General features: G+C 38.3%; 1 protein-coding gene across 4 annotated transcripts in view; it reads left to right on the plus strand.

Annotated features, from left to right (window-relative positions):
* DPY19L3 (dpy-19 like C-mannosyltransferase 3) overlaps positions 1-16,154 on the plus strand; it is a 73,339-nt gene that overhangs the window by 25,672 nt on the left and 31,513 nt on the right. For all 4 annotated transcript variants that reach the window (XM_058529064.1, XM_058529066.1, XM_058529065.1 and 1 more), the window contains 4 exons: positions 5,394-5,515; positions 6,113-6,258; positions 7,733-7,856; positions 8,398-8,532. In XM_058529064.1, coding sequence (XP_058385047.1) covers positions 5,394-5,515; positions 6,113-6,258; positions 7,733-7,856; positions 8,398-8,532 — 527 coding nt within the window. The remainder of the gene's footprint in view (positions 1-5,393; positions 5,516-6,112; positions 6,259-7,732; positions 7,857-8,397; positions 8,533-16,154) is intronic.

Genomic DNA, 16,154 nt, shown 5'->3' on the forward strand with positions numbered 1-16,154 from the left:
GAGTGGCAAAAACTTTAGTCCCCTGACATGCATGTGCCCAGCTGAGGTCAGGCAAGGCAATGCACTGCCTTCCTGTTTCAGCTCTCATACTACAGTGTCCTTTCCACAGTCCATTTAGTGCTATGTTTTTTGCATTTTTGTGGGGTTTTTGGTGATTTTGCAGTTTAAAATAGCCCCCAAGCATAGTGCTAACGTGCTGTCTGGTGTTCCTGAGTGCGTGAAGGCTGTGATGAAGGCATGCAGAGACAAAATGGGTGCTAGGTAAGCCTTGTTTAGGCATGAATTAGACTGCTGTTGGCCATGAGTTAAGTGTTAATGAATCAACAATATATGACACATAAATACACATAAAGAAGGTGTCTTTAAATAGAAACACATATAAATCAGTCATGTGTTGATTGGTTGATGAAAATGGGCAACCCAGAGGCTCATCAGACCTGACCCTGTATTTCCTACTAGTTCAAGATTGCTACTTCAGTTTTCACTGCAACTTTGTAGAACACAGCTACCATGAATAATGAGAATCAGCTGTACTTACATACTTCTCAAAATTATGAGAATTAATTGCTTCTCTAGCATCCTCTAAAGCAGTGGTTCTTATTGAGGGGCTTTTGTGTCCCTGAGGGACATGGGAATGTCCAGACACATTTTTGATCGTCACAACTGGGGGTGAGGTAAGTGTGCTACTGGAATTTAGTGGGTAGAGGGCAGGGATGCTGCTAAATATCCTACAATGCACAGGACAGTTCCCACAACAAAGAATTATCCAGCCCAATATGTCAAAATATCAATAGTGTTGAAGTTGAGAAACTCTGCTTTAAAGGTAAATAGTGAGTATTTTCTTCTTAACTTTTTCTTTATGAACTCAGTGGTTGATCTCTTTTAATTCATTTAAGTCATTTGTTAAGATTATTATTTTAGAAAATTTCAAATATAAAAAAAGGTATAGAGAATCCTCTAATGGACTTGTAGGTATCTGTCACCCAGCTATAACATTAACCAACTCATGACCGATCTTGTTTCCTCTATATCCCCATCCTTAACTTGGATTATTTGGAGTAGCTCCAAGACATCGTATTGCTTCATCTCTAAATATATCAGTATATTTCTGTAAAGGACGGCAACTCTCTTTTATAAACATAACCACGTTATCATTATCACACTTAAATACAATTAAGAAATTACTTAATATCAAATATCCAGTCAATGTTCTCATTTTCCTGATTGTCTTACAGATTTTTAATTTAGTTTTTGAGATCCAGATTAAGCCCATACGTTGCAATTGGTTCCTATGTCTCTTTAAGTGTTTCTTTTAATCTATAGATTTCTTTCCATCTTTTTTTCTTGTTTTTTTTTGTTGTTGTTGAAAATACTGATTCATTCTGATAGAATTTTCCACTTTCTGGATTTTGCTGCACTTTCTAGATTTTGCTGGAGCCCCATGGTGTCAATTAATGTTTCTCTGTTGCCTGAATTTCCTGTTAATTGGTAGTTAATCTAGAGGCTTGCTGAGATTTAGGTTCTCTTTTTGGCAAGAGTACTTCCCAGGTGGTGGTGTACACATCCACGTCAGGAGACACGTACTGTGCAGCTAGCTCTCTTTTGGAGTAGGATTGATCCATCCATTGTTAAGTTCTGTTAGCCTTTCAGCAAATGGTTTAGCACCGTTGATGGTTATTAGCTAAATCTGTTAATTTCATAGGACTATAAAATGGTGATATTCTAATTCTATAATTCCTTCCATCATTGTCAGATGGAATTCATCTCTAAAGAAAAATGTTTTCTTAGCAACTATTTGGTAACCCAGAATTTCAGGTCCTAAAGGAAAGATAGGATAAATATTGATCCTTTCTCTTTATTTTAGAATGAGTTGCCTCTCTAGCATCCCCTAAAGGTTTTGCTTTTTAAATATCATCACAAATGCATGAATTTTTAACATATTTGATGTGTTTCAGTCTTTTGCATTATTCTTATATTCAAATTGTCTAATCTTTGGGCAGTGGGATGTTCTTCGATTGGCTACTGTCTTTTTCACATGACTCCAGTAGTCTTTGAAAACTCCCTTGCTTTTTGGCATAAGTCTTTTCAAGCTCATTTTGTGTATTTCCTACCCCTGACCTAGAATCATCCATTTCTCTAAGGAGCCCTAATTCTCTTAGAATAGTTGCTATTTAGAGACCACAATCTGGGTAATAGGCATGCTTGTTGCTACGAGATTGGTCCTTGTTTCCAGGCCTTTTTAGTGAGCAGAGCTGGGAAATGTGTATTTTTTTTTCATAAGAGAAAATATGTATATAGCTGTTCTCAGTTCAAAGTTAGGATAACAGAGTTTTTTTACTTTTGTGTGATTGTGTGTAAGGAAGATTAACCCTGAGCTAGCATCTATTGCCAATCCTCCTCTTTTTGCTGAGGAAGATTGGCCCTGAGCTAACATTCGTGCCCATCTTCCTCTACTTTTATACGTGGGACGCTGCCACAGCATGGTTTGATAAGCAGTGCTTAGGTCCACGTGCCTAGGATCCGAACCTGCGAACCCCGGGGCCGCCGAAGCGGAGGTCCCGAACTTAACCACTATGCCCCCAGGCCGGCCCCAACAGTGTTTTTACTTTTTGATTTTATATTTGTATCTATTTTTTTCTGAAGTTAAAAATTTTGCTTTCTTGTGATGTGAACATTATCGCTTACTTGTTTTATGCTACTATATATGTAATACTTTCAAAGTAGCAATAATAAGATTTCTACTAACAATATGATTACCTGAAAACAGTTGGAGCCATCTTTGTGGTTCTTTTTGTCCTTAGGATATAACCCCCCGGGACTTGGAATCACATTCCTCTGTTATCAGTCGCTGGAAAGAGTTCTTTCTGTGTGGCCAAGCCACCAACTTAATAGGTTTATTTTTTTTTTTATCTTGCTTTTGGTTTTCAGGGACTGCTGTGTACAAAATTTTATTTAATTTTGTAATAAAAAAAGTTTACATGGTTCCAAAGTCAAAACTATAAAACGGAATATTCAGGGAAGTCTACTTCCATCCCTGTCCCCTCCACCCTGTTTCCTTCCTCACTCTTTAGGTAACCATTTTGATTAGTTTTTGGTTTATTCTTTTACTGTTAATATTTTTAATATAAGCAAATACTTTATATATTCAGATTTCCCCTCTTATTACCAAAAAATCCTGCTTGCTTTATACACTGCTCTCTGCTTTTTTCATTTAACAAAAGTTTTGATCAGGGGCTGGCCCGGTGACATAGCGGTTAAGTTCACACGCTCTGCTTTGGCGGCCCGGGGTTCGCAGGTTCAGATCCCAGGCGTGGACCGTCACACCCCGTCACACCGCTTGTCAAGCCATGCTGTGGCGGCGTCCTGTATAAAGTAAAGGAAGATGGGCACGGATGTTAGCCCAGGCCCAGTCTTCCTCAGCAAAAGAGGAGGATTGGCAACAGACGTTAGCACGGGGCTAATCTTCCTCACAAAAAAAGAAAAAATGGAAAATAAAAGTTTTGATCACTGTGTATTAGCATAAAAAGATATTCCTTATTCCTTTCTGCAATTGCATAGTACTCCTTTACATGAAGACCATAGTTTATTCAAGTAGCCCTCTTGTCTTCATCTGCTTGGGCTGCTGTAACAAAATACCGTAGACTGGGTGGCTTGAAAAACAGAAACTTATTTTCTCACAGTTCTGGAAGCTAGAAGCCTGAGATCAGAGTGCCAGCATGGTCAAGTTCTGGTGAGGACTCTTCTTGGCTTGCACATGGCTATCTCTCTTTGCATCCTCATGTGGAAGACAGAGACAGAGAGCAGGCTCTCGGGTGTCTCTTCTGATGAGGGCACTAATCCCATCATGAGGGCCCCACTTGTGGCCTTGTCTAACCCTGATTACTTCCCGTAGGCCTCATCTCCAAATACTATCACATTGGGGGTTATGGCTTCAACATATGATTTTTGGAGGACACACACAGTCAGTCCATAGCACTCCTGTATTAGTCTAGTAAGACTGCCATAACCTCAGATACCATAGACTAGGTGACTTAAACAACACAAATATATTTTCTCTCAGTTCTAGAGGTCAGAAGTCGAAGATCAAGGTACTGTCAGGGTTGGTATCTAGTGAAGCCTCTCTTCCTGGCTTGTAGATGGCCAGCTTCTTGCTGTGTTCTTACATGGCCTCTCCTCTTTGTGTGTGCAGAGAGTGACCGAGAGAGCTCTCTCTTGTCTGTTCCTCTTCTTATAAGGACACTAGTCCTAGCAGATTAAGGCCCCGCCCTTCTGACCTCACTTAACCTTTATTACCTCCTTATAGACCCTATCCAAATACAGACACACTGGGGTTAGGGCTTCAGCATAGGAATGTGGGAGGACATAATTCAGTCTAAAACTCTCCTACGATGGACACGTGGGTTGTGTCTGATCTTTGCTTTTGTAGATGGCACTGCGTGAATGACCTTGTGCCTGTCATTTTGTCTTTTGGCCAGTCTGTGTCTGGAATCAATACCTAGACATGGGCTTCCCAGATCAAAGGGTAAATGCACATGTAATTTTGCTGGGTGTTGCCAAATTCTCCTCCACAGGCATTATACCATTTTTCGTTCCCAGCTGCAGTGTGTGAGAGAGCCTACTTCTTTACAGCCTCACTAAGAGTATATTGTCAAACTCCTTGATTTTTTCCAAGCTGACAGGTAAGAAATGGTATCTCAGGGTAGTTTTAATTTGCACTTCTAGTAGGAGTGAGGTTGAGCATCTTTTCGTATGTATAGGGACTGTGTGCATGTTTTCTTCGTACCTTCTGTTAATTAGTGAGCTTGGTTACAGTAGCAAATGACCTCAATACAGCAATGGAATTAATTCTGTAACAACTGGTTTATTTTTTGTTGTCATTATCCAGCCCCTATTTGGAACATCCTCTTATCGTGACAGAGGGAAAGAGCAAGATTGCATTATCTCTTAGGATTCTGCTCAGACATGTCATGTGTTACATCCACTCACATGGCATTGAGTGTCAGAGCAAGTCAAATGGCCAAACCCATCCCCGGGGGAGTGGGGGCGGCTACATATACTCTCCCAAAGGAGGTGCTGCAGGTCTCATGACAGGAGGGCAGGGCAGGGACATGTAAAATCCTCCTGCCCAAATTTCTATAGAAGAACCATATGGTTTTTTTTTCATTGCACTCACAAAAATTATACTTTACCTATGTTTGTGTAAACATTTAAATAATGTCCATCTAATAGATGGGAATCTCTTTGAGGGTAGGACTGTGTTTTTTGCTTACTATTATATCCCAAGTGCTAGCACATTCTCCGGCAAATGCTAAAGAGTCTGTGAATAGTTTTGAATGAATGAATAATTATAATTGTAATTATTTTTTCCTGATTTTTTCAAATATCAACCTTAGGTTTTCATGGCTTAATATATGATAACAAAACTGAATCTATGAGGACAATTAACCTCCTTCAAAGAATGAATATTTACCAAGAGGTTTTTCTCAGTATTTTATATAGAGTTCTACCCATACAGGTATGTTGTGTTCTGTGACATTGAATAGTTGATATCAGATGAAAGTCAAAATCTGCCATTGCTAAATTGAAAGTTTAACATATGTTATTCTGATCTTCACCTGGCTTGGTATAAAAATAACAATATCCTAATTTTTTCCATATATATTGTAAACTTTGCTTTGTATTTATGTTTTATAAGATTTTTTACATGTATATGTTGCCTGGCACAGGAAGCACAGTCTAGAAGCTGATAAATATTTTTATTTGGAAATACATAATCTTTCCTCACTTATCATTGAAATAAAAAAACAATGGAAAATTAGCAAATCACAGTGACCACTTCTCCTGTGAATAAGGTAAACTGGACAAAACTAGGTGTAAAACTTTTCTAAAGAATAAAGCCAGAGTCCTCAAGGACGTCCTTCCCTCTTCTGCTCTTGGTAGTGAGAAGAAAGGCTGCTAGCACACTTTTACATGGAAAGGACTGATGTAGGCTTATTGCCTGGAATTAATACTGAGCTTCTGAATATTAAATTTCCACTGTCATATTTTTTAAATGGCAGTGAAAAGGATTAGGGCTTCCCTAACAAATATTTTTTATTGTTCCCTTTTACAGAAATATTTAGAGCCAGTTTATTTTTATATTTACACTTTATTTGGACTTCAAGCAATCTACGTCACAGCTCTTTATATAACCAGCTGGCTCCTTAGTGGTACGTGGCTGTCAGGACTATTAGCAGCTTTCTGGTATGTCACCAATAGGTGAGTGGGAGTCAGTATTCCTCTTCCCTTTCTAAAATATAAGTTAAAATAAAGTTACTCCATTTCCAGTTCAGAGAAAGTTTAGCCACGTTTGTTTGTATGGAAGTATTTTCTCTTTGGTTTACCTAGCGGTATTTATTTGTCTTATTTAGTAAGGTAGAAATTCCTGCTTACATATATCTCCAGCTGAGGAACAGAACATTGAATTGCAAGTCAAGAAAATCATCCATAATAATCCTAATTCTATTACCAATTTGCTGTGTGATGGATATTTCTGCAGCCACATATCTCATCTCTTAAACAGGTTTAATATTTTACTGTCAACCTTAAAAGGGTTATATGGAGTTCATAATTAGCACAGCATAAGGCGCTATACAAATACCAGGAAGTTCTTACATTATTTAGTTAATATCTATTATTAATTTCTAAATACTGGAGCATTATGAAATAGCATTTTTTAAATGTATTCAAGATAATATATTGAATTGTTGCCTGATCTACAGTAGCAAAACCAATATTCAGTAGGAATCTTAAAACTTGAACATGAGTTTGATATTGATTTTATTTTGAAATCCTAAGCAAATTACTTTTTGTTTTAAGCTTATTGAGTGCTTACTCTATGCCAAGCACTTGACAAAATGCTTTATATGTATTCTTTTAACCCTATAGGGTAAGGACTATTATTATCACCATTCTAGAGATGAGGAAATTGAAGCTTAAAAGGTTAAGTTATATACGTGTGTGCGTATATGAGAATATATCTATACAGGCATATATGTTTATATAGAGATAAAGGCATATACATACACACATATACACAGAGCTAAGTCTTGGTCAGAATTTAAACGCAGGATGTGAGATCGCTGTTATGCTGCCTCTTAACATTTTAATCTTACGTATTATTCCTGCTAAGAGTAAATGAAACTCAATTTTATTGTTTCTATTAAGAGTAAATAAAAGGCATTTATTGAACGCCTAGTATGTGTAGGGATGGTTCTTGGTACCGGGTGTACAAAGATGAAAACTTAACTAGACTTGCCCTCTGGGGGTTCACATTCTAGGGGAGCAAGAAGCTTTTAAAAATTATTGCTAAAGACAAATTTAAGACTCAAGTGTAAAGCACTAGAGAAATACAGAGAGGGAGAATGCAAAACATTGCCGGTGGGCACTGATGAAGTTAGAGAGAAATAAAAGTACCATGCAGTTTGACATGAACATTCGTGGGTTTAGGAACCACACCAGCATGAGTTTGAACCCCAGTCCTGCCACTTAGCTAACTACATACCTGTGGGCAGGTACTTAAATTTTCTCAGTGCCAATTTTATGTTACAGAAATGATAAGGACAAATTGTTATTGAGAACCAATAACCGGAATCTAAGTATACTTAATGTAATATATCTTTCGCTTTTGGGAACCTTTGAGGTAGTTTTGGTAAAAATTATCACTTCGGCCATTTGTGTTTTCTTTGTGCAGAATAGATACTACAAGAGTTGAGTTTACCATCCCATTGAGGGAGAACTGGGCACTGCCATTCTTTGCAATTCAGATAGCAGCAATTACATATTTCCTGAGACCAAACTTACAGCCTCTTTCTGAAGTAAGTTTTTATAATACTTTATACATTTTTTTAATTCTCCAGGTTTTATAAGAAGCTTCAGAAAATGTGATGTGCACAGTGTCCCAGTGCATGTGAACGATTCTTATTCCATGACCAGTTTTTTAACTTGAGTTAAATTAAGTTTTCTTTTTCTGAGCCTTTTCCTACTTTGCAAAGAAAATGTTTTCATTTTTGATGTTAAAAATGTGCTCTGCGTAATCTGCCCTTAAATGGTTGCAACAAACCCACACGCAATTCTGCAAAACTGTCAGAATTTTTAAGCCATTGCTCTTGAGATGTGATTTGGTGCATTGTCGCCTCCATAATAGTGTGGAGTACACATAGCGTATGTGGATATTTATATGCAGAGCGTCGCTTTAGGATATTTAGAGCTTAAATAAAAAAATGCAAGGGTTTTCAGAGCAACAGTTTATGGTTTTTCTATTTGGTTTATAGAGATATTGGCTGCTCTTGAGAAAATTTGTCTACAAGGCTTTTTATTACTGGAGACGTAAATTATACAAAGGTTTTCTTTTTACAGAGGCTGACACTTCTTGCCATTTTCATATCAACTTTTCTCTTTAGTCTGACATGGCAATTTAATCAATTTATGATGCTGATGCAAGCGCTAGTGCTGTTCATACTGGACTCCTTGGACATGCTGCCAGCAGTGAAGGTACGCTCTGCTTTCTTACTCTCATTTGAGATGGTCATTGTTTAGTGTTTTATATCATAGAATGAGCTCAAAATAAGCACATGCTTAAGGATAAAGCTGAAGCTGCTTCTGAGATGAGATGTAAGCATGCTGTGGCCAGTCGAAGCTCAGTAATTGATGCAGCCTAGTTTCACTGTCTAAACTTTTATTCTGTTTGTTTTACGTTAAAATATAGTCTAGATCAACTGTCCTCTATAGCAATGACTTAAATTTTAAAATATCAGATAGCTCTTTTAAAATGTGTTACGGTGTATTGCCTTTTTTCCCAAGGAACTCAATGGGTGTATGACAGCTTTTCTGTGATATTTTATAAAATTTTCGTAGTGACATTTAACCAATATGGGATATGAATCCCTATTGAATGGCCAGAGGTCACATATGAAATAAGACAGTTATAAGGAAACCCTTGTTTGTGTCCCAGTGTGTACTGCTGTCACTTAATTGCATGATTTTTTTCATGTGCAGAAATATGCTTTAATGTATTGTTACTATTTCTCACAGTTACTATTCTAAAGTAGAAGTAACTTATGTGTTTTCCAGGTATATAAAAATATTATCTCCAGATCTAAGGCAGCAATATAGTCTAATACAGAAGAGTTGCACTCATTTATTCCGTGTCAAAAGAGATGCAACAATCTTTGGAAACTGACTGAATCTAAATTAGGAAACATTAAAGTCAACCAACACATATACGTTGTCTGTCTGCTGAGCCACTATAATAGGATAGGCACTACAGAAAATTCCAGCCTGTGTAAGACATTGTCCTGTCCACAGGAGATTTGCCATCTAGCTAGGAAAATAAAGATATGGACAACTAGACTAGTTAGAGACGTGTCTGTATATCTATAGATGTCAATTTGTAGTAACAATAAGTGCTAGAAGTCTAGAAGAAGGAAGTTCTTTTTAGGCTAGAAGGGTTTCATAGAAGTGGGAGGCTAGAGATGGGCCACAAATGAGGAGATTGGAATTCGGATGAAGTGTGAGGGGGCAGGATATGAAGGTAGAATGTAGTAAAGAAAGCAAGTAAATAAGGCAAAGTTAAAATGTGTGTGTGTGTGTATATATATATGCATACACATATATATGATATTAGATAATGATGATAGAGCTCCAGATGCCTCAAAAAGCCACATGTACAAATGAAGCTGAGTCTCTTCCTGTCTGTTCATATTTGCTTTTCCTGTTGTGTAACCTCTTTGTACTTCGTTCATGGTGACTTGTTAAGCTGAGGGGAAGAGGTGCCTGGATGCCTTTGCATTTCTCCATGTCGTGTGCTCCCAGGCTAGTTGGTCTCCCTTCCTCTCCCTGTGTGTAATATCACTCTTTTCCCCCTTTCTATCAAGTACTTTTGCAAGAACTCTGTACACTTTAAGATAAAAAATAAATTATGTTGAGCCATTTTGAAAACATTTATAAAGTTTTTCTGTGGTGTTTAATTTTTCTGTAGTGTAATTTCACAGTAGGTATCAAAAGCCTAAAAATGTGTTTGCCCTTTCACCAACACTTCCACCTCTAGAAATTTATCTGAAGGAAATAATAAAACATGTTCATTTTAGTAGTGCTGTAATAAGAAAAAGCTGGAAACAACTGAAATCAATAGCAATAGGGTATTGTTAGATAAATATGGCATATCTATGTAATAGAGTATTATGTAACCATTAGTTTCCTCTCTCCTTTTTTTAAAAAATAAAACATATATAGAGAAAGTAAGAAAAGGTTCTAGAAAGATATATGTTAAAGTATTAGCAGTCAGCATGTGATTGATGTCCTTATATTCTTTTTATTCCTTAGATCTTTTGAACTTTTCTGTAATGAACATGTATTTCTTTTTTTTCCTTTAAAATTAGAAAACAGAATAAAAGGTACTGTTTTGACACAGACACACAAAAATAAAGAATAATACAATTATTTCATACTCAGTTCTAAACTTTGTTAAATTTTTATATTTGAAGCTGTGTTGGTGTTAGAAGTTATAAATATCAGAATTTAAGAAGGAGCAGTAGTATAATGAAAGGATCCTGAGTTATAAAATCAAGTTGCTCCTATTAGCTCTGAACATAACTAGCTCTTTAAACTTTGGCAAGCGATTTAACGTCTTGAAGCCTTAATTTCTTCACAAATTGGAATCACTGATCTCTAACCATGTCGAATGGGAAAGAGTCAGAATAATTGATACAGAAAAAGGTAATATAAATTCAGAGCCTGATTTGGTGACAAGAAGCACTATGTTCTTCAGTATGTGTCATCATCTTTTCATGGATGATGGAAAATCTCTTACCATCAAAAGCTCAAGTTTTCAGTCAGAAATGTGCACAGGATTCTTAAATATAAAGCAGAACAGTAAATGGTATTATTAAGCATATACTTTTACTCCATTAAAGACTAAGAATGTGGAGGCTGATCAACTTTTATTAACCTTCTGTGAAAACAAGACACATTAATGATCAGTGTCTGAGAGGTGATTTTAAAGTACTCCATATGGTTCCACACAAGATGGAGTAAATGCACTTTTCCCTATTCCTCCCAGTAAGTACAACTAAAAGCCCTGGACAATATATATAAAACAAACATAAGATTTTGAGAGGTAGAGAAAAAGAAAGCAGACTGCCTAGAGACCTTGAGGCCCTAGGAAGACCACAGCATAGAGTTCCCTGAATTTTCTTTTTGCCTCAGGTATCTCAGACTGCGTGCTGGAAAAGTCAGCAACCAGGAAATACCAATGGATTGAGACAAGAACAACCGCAAGAAAAGCCAAAGGACCAGAAAAGGGGAAGCTTAGCAAGATAGAAAACTTTTGGACATTAACTGCTCTATTTCAGCCAAACACCACAGAAAAAAACTGCAGCCCCACTCCCATCTCCACCACGGAAGTTCAGTGAGGAGGCTAGACTTCCACCCTCTCCCTACTGTAACAAGGTATTCCTCACTTCCTGCCAGGACTATGTCAGAAGAGGTCTGGTGGGGAGCCAGAGCTTTCACCATCTCCCACAGGCTTCAGTGACGGCCACGTGGAGAACCTTCAACTCCCACCCAGTGGTAATGATTCATTCCTTCCCCTCCTGCCAGATGGTGTCTGAAAAGGCCAGCAGGGAAGCCAGGACTTTAATCCCCACTCAGAGGTAATGAGCCTCCCTCTCCCCCTTCACCCTACCCATAGTGTCAGTGAAGGCCACGTGAGGAGCAGTAATGAGGCATCCCTTCCCCTCCCAGCCAAGATGGTGTCAGCAGAAACCTTGTAAGGAGCCTAAACTTTCACCTTCACCTAGCAGTAATGATACACGCCTATCCCCTGCGCCCCAAAAGTCAGTGGACATCAGGTGGGCACCCAGGACATGCATCCCCATCTGAAAATAATGAGGCAGCATCCTTTCCCTACTGGCATTGTGCTGGCATGGTGTCAGAGGAGGCCCACTAACCCAGAAGATTTAAATAACATCCAGAGTCCCATATCATAATACAGTACAATTGAAGATTACTTGTTATACTAAGAACCAGGAAAATCTCTCAAGTAAAAAGAGACAACAGATGCCAGCACCAAGACACACAGAAGTTGAGTTATCTGACAAGGAATTTAAAGCAGCCATCATAAAAAGTTTTCATTGAGCAATTACAGACACACTTGAGACAAATGAAAAATAGAAGCTCTCTGACTTGGGATCAAGATGGCAGATTAGGACGATCCTGGGCTCACTCCCTCTTATGGACACACCAAAAATACAATTACATATAGAGCAACTGTCTCTGAGAATGACTGAAGACCAGCAGAAAATATTTTTCATAACTAAGGATATAAAGAAAAAGCCACATTGAGATGGGTAGGCAGGGCAGAGATGTGGTCTGGTAGGGACCCACACCCCCAGCATGGCAACCCATAGGTGGGAGGGATATCACAGCTGCAGAGATCCTTTCTGAGGAGCAAGGGGTCCAAACCCCACATCAGGCTCCCCAACCCAGGAGACCTGCACCAGGAAGACAAACTCCCATAACATTTGCCTTTGAAAACCAGCAAGGCTATGTTGTGAAGAGCTGGAGGGCTGTAGGAAATTGAGACTCTCTTATTAAAGGGTGCACGCAGAAATTCACTTACTCTGAGTCCCAGCACAGAGGCAACAGTTTGAAAAGTGCCTGGGTCGTACGTGAGTGAGATTCACTGACTAATTTTAGGGCATGTGCCAGAGGGGCAGGGATCTGCTGGAACTTTCTCCAGGGATGGAGGCACTGGCAGGCACCATTTTTTTTGCTTACCTTCTACCTAGCTGGCCCGGTGCTGGCAGGCACCATTTCTGATCTCATTATCTACCTTACTAGCGCTGCTCACGCCACCCCGGCATTCTCTTACTGACCTACCCCAGCCAGCGCTCCTCCAGAGCGGCCTCCTGCTCCTCCATACAATACTCAGCAGGCAACCTCAGCCGGCTCCAGACTCCCTCCCAAGTGTCCCCCCATCCTGCACGCCCTACAGGTAGCCTAAACCAGCTCCAAAGCAGGCCCACCACACCACACCCAGTGGGCGGCCTCGGCTGGGACCAGCATCCCCCCAAAGCAGCTCCCACCTCAGTGTACCAGCCCAGCACATCGGAGTGCTCACAACAGTTGCAGCTGAGCCTTGCAGACAGCTGCACTGGAGACCTGCCCTACCCACCAGCACACCTGCAGTAATTGTAGTCCAACTGGACACCCCTGGAGCACCTGGCTCTGGTGACTGGAGGGAACCATGCTCCTGGGCTCCACAGGATATAAGGCCACTCCTTCAAAACTGGGAGATGTAGCTGAGCTACTTAATACATAGAAACAAAACAGAGAGTTAGGCAGAAAGAGGAGACAAAGAAATATGTTCCAAATGAAAGAACAAGGCAAATCTTCAGAAAAAGAACTAAGTAAAATGGAGATAAGCAATCTACCAGATAAAGAGTTCAAAATAATGGTCATAAAGATACTCACCGAACTTGGGAGAAGAATGGATGAGCACAGTGACAGTTTCAACAGAAAGACACAAAATATAAAAAAGAACAAATCAGAGCTGAAGAATACAATAATTGCAATTAAAAATAACACTAGAGGGGATCAACAGTAGGTTAGATGATATAGAAGAACAGATCAGTGACCTGGAAGACAGGGTAGTGGAAAGCACCCAATAGGAACAGCAAAAAGAAAAAAGAATTTTAAAAAATGAGAATGGTTTAAGGGACCTCTGGGACAACATCAAGCATACTGACATTCACGTTATAGGGATCACAGAAGGAGAAGAGAGAGACAAAGGGCCAGAAAACCTATTTGAGGAAATAATGGCTGAAAATTTCTCTAACCTGGTGAAGGAAACAGACATCCAATTTCAGGAAGCACAGAGAGTTCCAAATAAGATGAATCCAAAGAGAGCCACACCAAGACACATTATAATTAAAATATCAAAAGTAAGTAGAGCATCTTAAGAGCAGCAAGAGAAAAACAAGTTATGTACAATGGAGCCCCCATAAGACTACCAGCTGACTTTTCAACAAAAATTTTACAGGCCAGAAGGGAGTACCACAACATGTTCAAAGTGCTGAAAGGAAAATACTTAGAACCAATAATACTCTATCCAGCAAGGTTATCATTTAAAATTGAAAGAGAGATAACGAGTTTCCCAGAAAAGCAAAAGCGAAAGGAGTTCATCACCACTAAACCAACCTTACAAGAAATGTTAAAGAGACTTCATTAAATGAAAAAGAAAAGGCCATAACTAGAAATACAAAAATTATGAAAGAAAAAATCTCATTGGTAAAGGCAAACATATAGTAAAGGTAGTGAATCAACCACCTATATAGCTAGGACAAAGGTTAAAAGACAAAAGTACTAAAATCATCTATATATACAACAAGTAGTTAAGGGGTACACAAAATAAAAAGATGTAAAATATGACATCAAATACAAAATATGAGGGGGGGTAAAATGTAGTGCTTCTAGAATGTGCTCAAATTTAAGCGACCATCAACTTAAAGTAGACTTCTATATACATAGGTTGTTATATAAGAACCTCATGGTAACCACAAACCAAAAACCAATAACAGATACGCAAAAAATAGGGAAAGGAATACAAACATAACACTAAAGAAGTCATCAAATCACAAGGGAAGAAAGCAAGAGTAGAAGAAAGAAACAGAGAACTGCAAAAACAACCAGAAAGCAATTAACAAAATGGCAATCATAACATACCTCTCAATAATTACTTTAAATGTATATGGACTAAATGCTCCATCAAAAGACGTAGGGTGGCTGAATGGATAACAAAACAAGACCCACATATATGCTGAAGATGTGGTGTATATATATATGTATATACATATATATGCACACACACACACACACACAATAGAATATCACTCAGCCAGTGAAATCTTGCCATTTGCAACAACGTGGATGGACCTAGAAGGGTTTATGCTAAGTGAAATAAGTCAGACAGAGAAAGACAAATACCATATGATTTCACTTATATGTGAACAAACAAACAAAACAAGACAGAAGCAGACTCATAGATACAGAGAACAAACTGGTGGTTGCCAGAGAGGGCAGGGATAGCGGGTTCTTGCAAAATAGGTGAAAGAGATTAAGAGGTACAAACTTCCAGTTATAAAATAAATAAGTCATGGGAATGTAATATACAGCATGGAGAATATAGTGAGTAATATTATAGTAACTTTGTATGGTGACAGATGGTTACTAGACCTATCGTGGTGATTATTTCGTCATATATAGAAATGTTGAATCACTATGTTGTATGCCTGAAACTAACAATATTGTAAGTCAACTATACTTCAGTAAAAAAAAAAAAGAAAAATAGAAACTCTCAACAAAGATATGGAAGATAGAAAGAAGGAAATGAAAATTTTAGAACTGAAAAATTCCAATAATGAAAATAAAAAACTCAGTAGATGGACTGAACAGCAGAGTGGAGAGGTCAGAGGAAAGAATCAGTGATCTTGAAGATAGAACAATTTAGAAATTACCTAATTTGAACAAGAGAAAATAGACTGGAAAAAAATGAACAGAGCCTCAGGAACCTGTGGGACTATAACAAAAGGTCTGACATTCATGTAATCAGAATCCCAAAAGAAGAGAATGAGTGTGAGGCTGAAAAAATAATTGTTGAAGGAATAGTTGAAAATTTCCCAAATTTGGCAAAAGATAGAAACCTACAGAATCAAGAAGCTGAGCTAATGTCATATAGGATAAACCCAAATAAATCCATGCCAGGACACATCATAATCAAACTTCTAAAGATAATGAAAAAATCTTGAAAGCAGTCAGAGAAAAATGGTACTTACCTGTAGGGGAAAACCAATTTGAATGACACTGGGTTTCTCATCAGAAACCATGATGCTGAAGTAAAGAGTGGTCAACCTACAGTCAAATACCCAGCAAAAATATCCTTCAGGAAAGAAGAGGAAATCGAAACATTCTTGGATTAAGGAAAACTAATAGAATTTGTTGCCAACAGGCCTACCCTAAAAAAATGGCTAAAGGAATTTCTTGAAACAGAAGGGAAATGATAGAAGAAATGTGGGAACATCAGGAAGAAAGAAAAGGCAATGAAAAGAGTAAAAATA

This window comes from Diceros bicornis, chromosome 34 (assembly GCF_020826845.1).
Source record: "Diceros bicornis minor isolate mBicDic1 chromosome 34, mDicBic1.mat.cur, whole genome shotgun sequence".
NCBI lineage: Eukaryota > Metazoa > Chordata > Mammalia > Perissodactyla > Rhinocerotidae > Diceros > Diceros bicornis.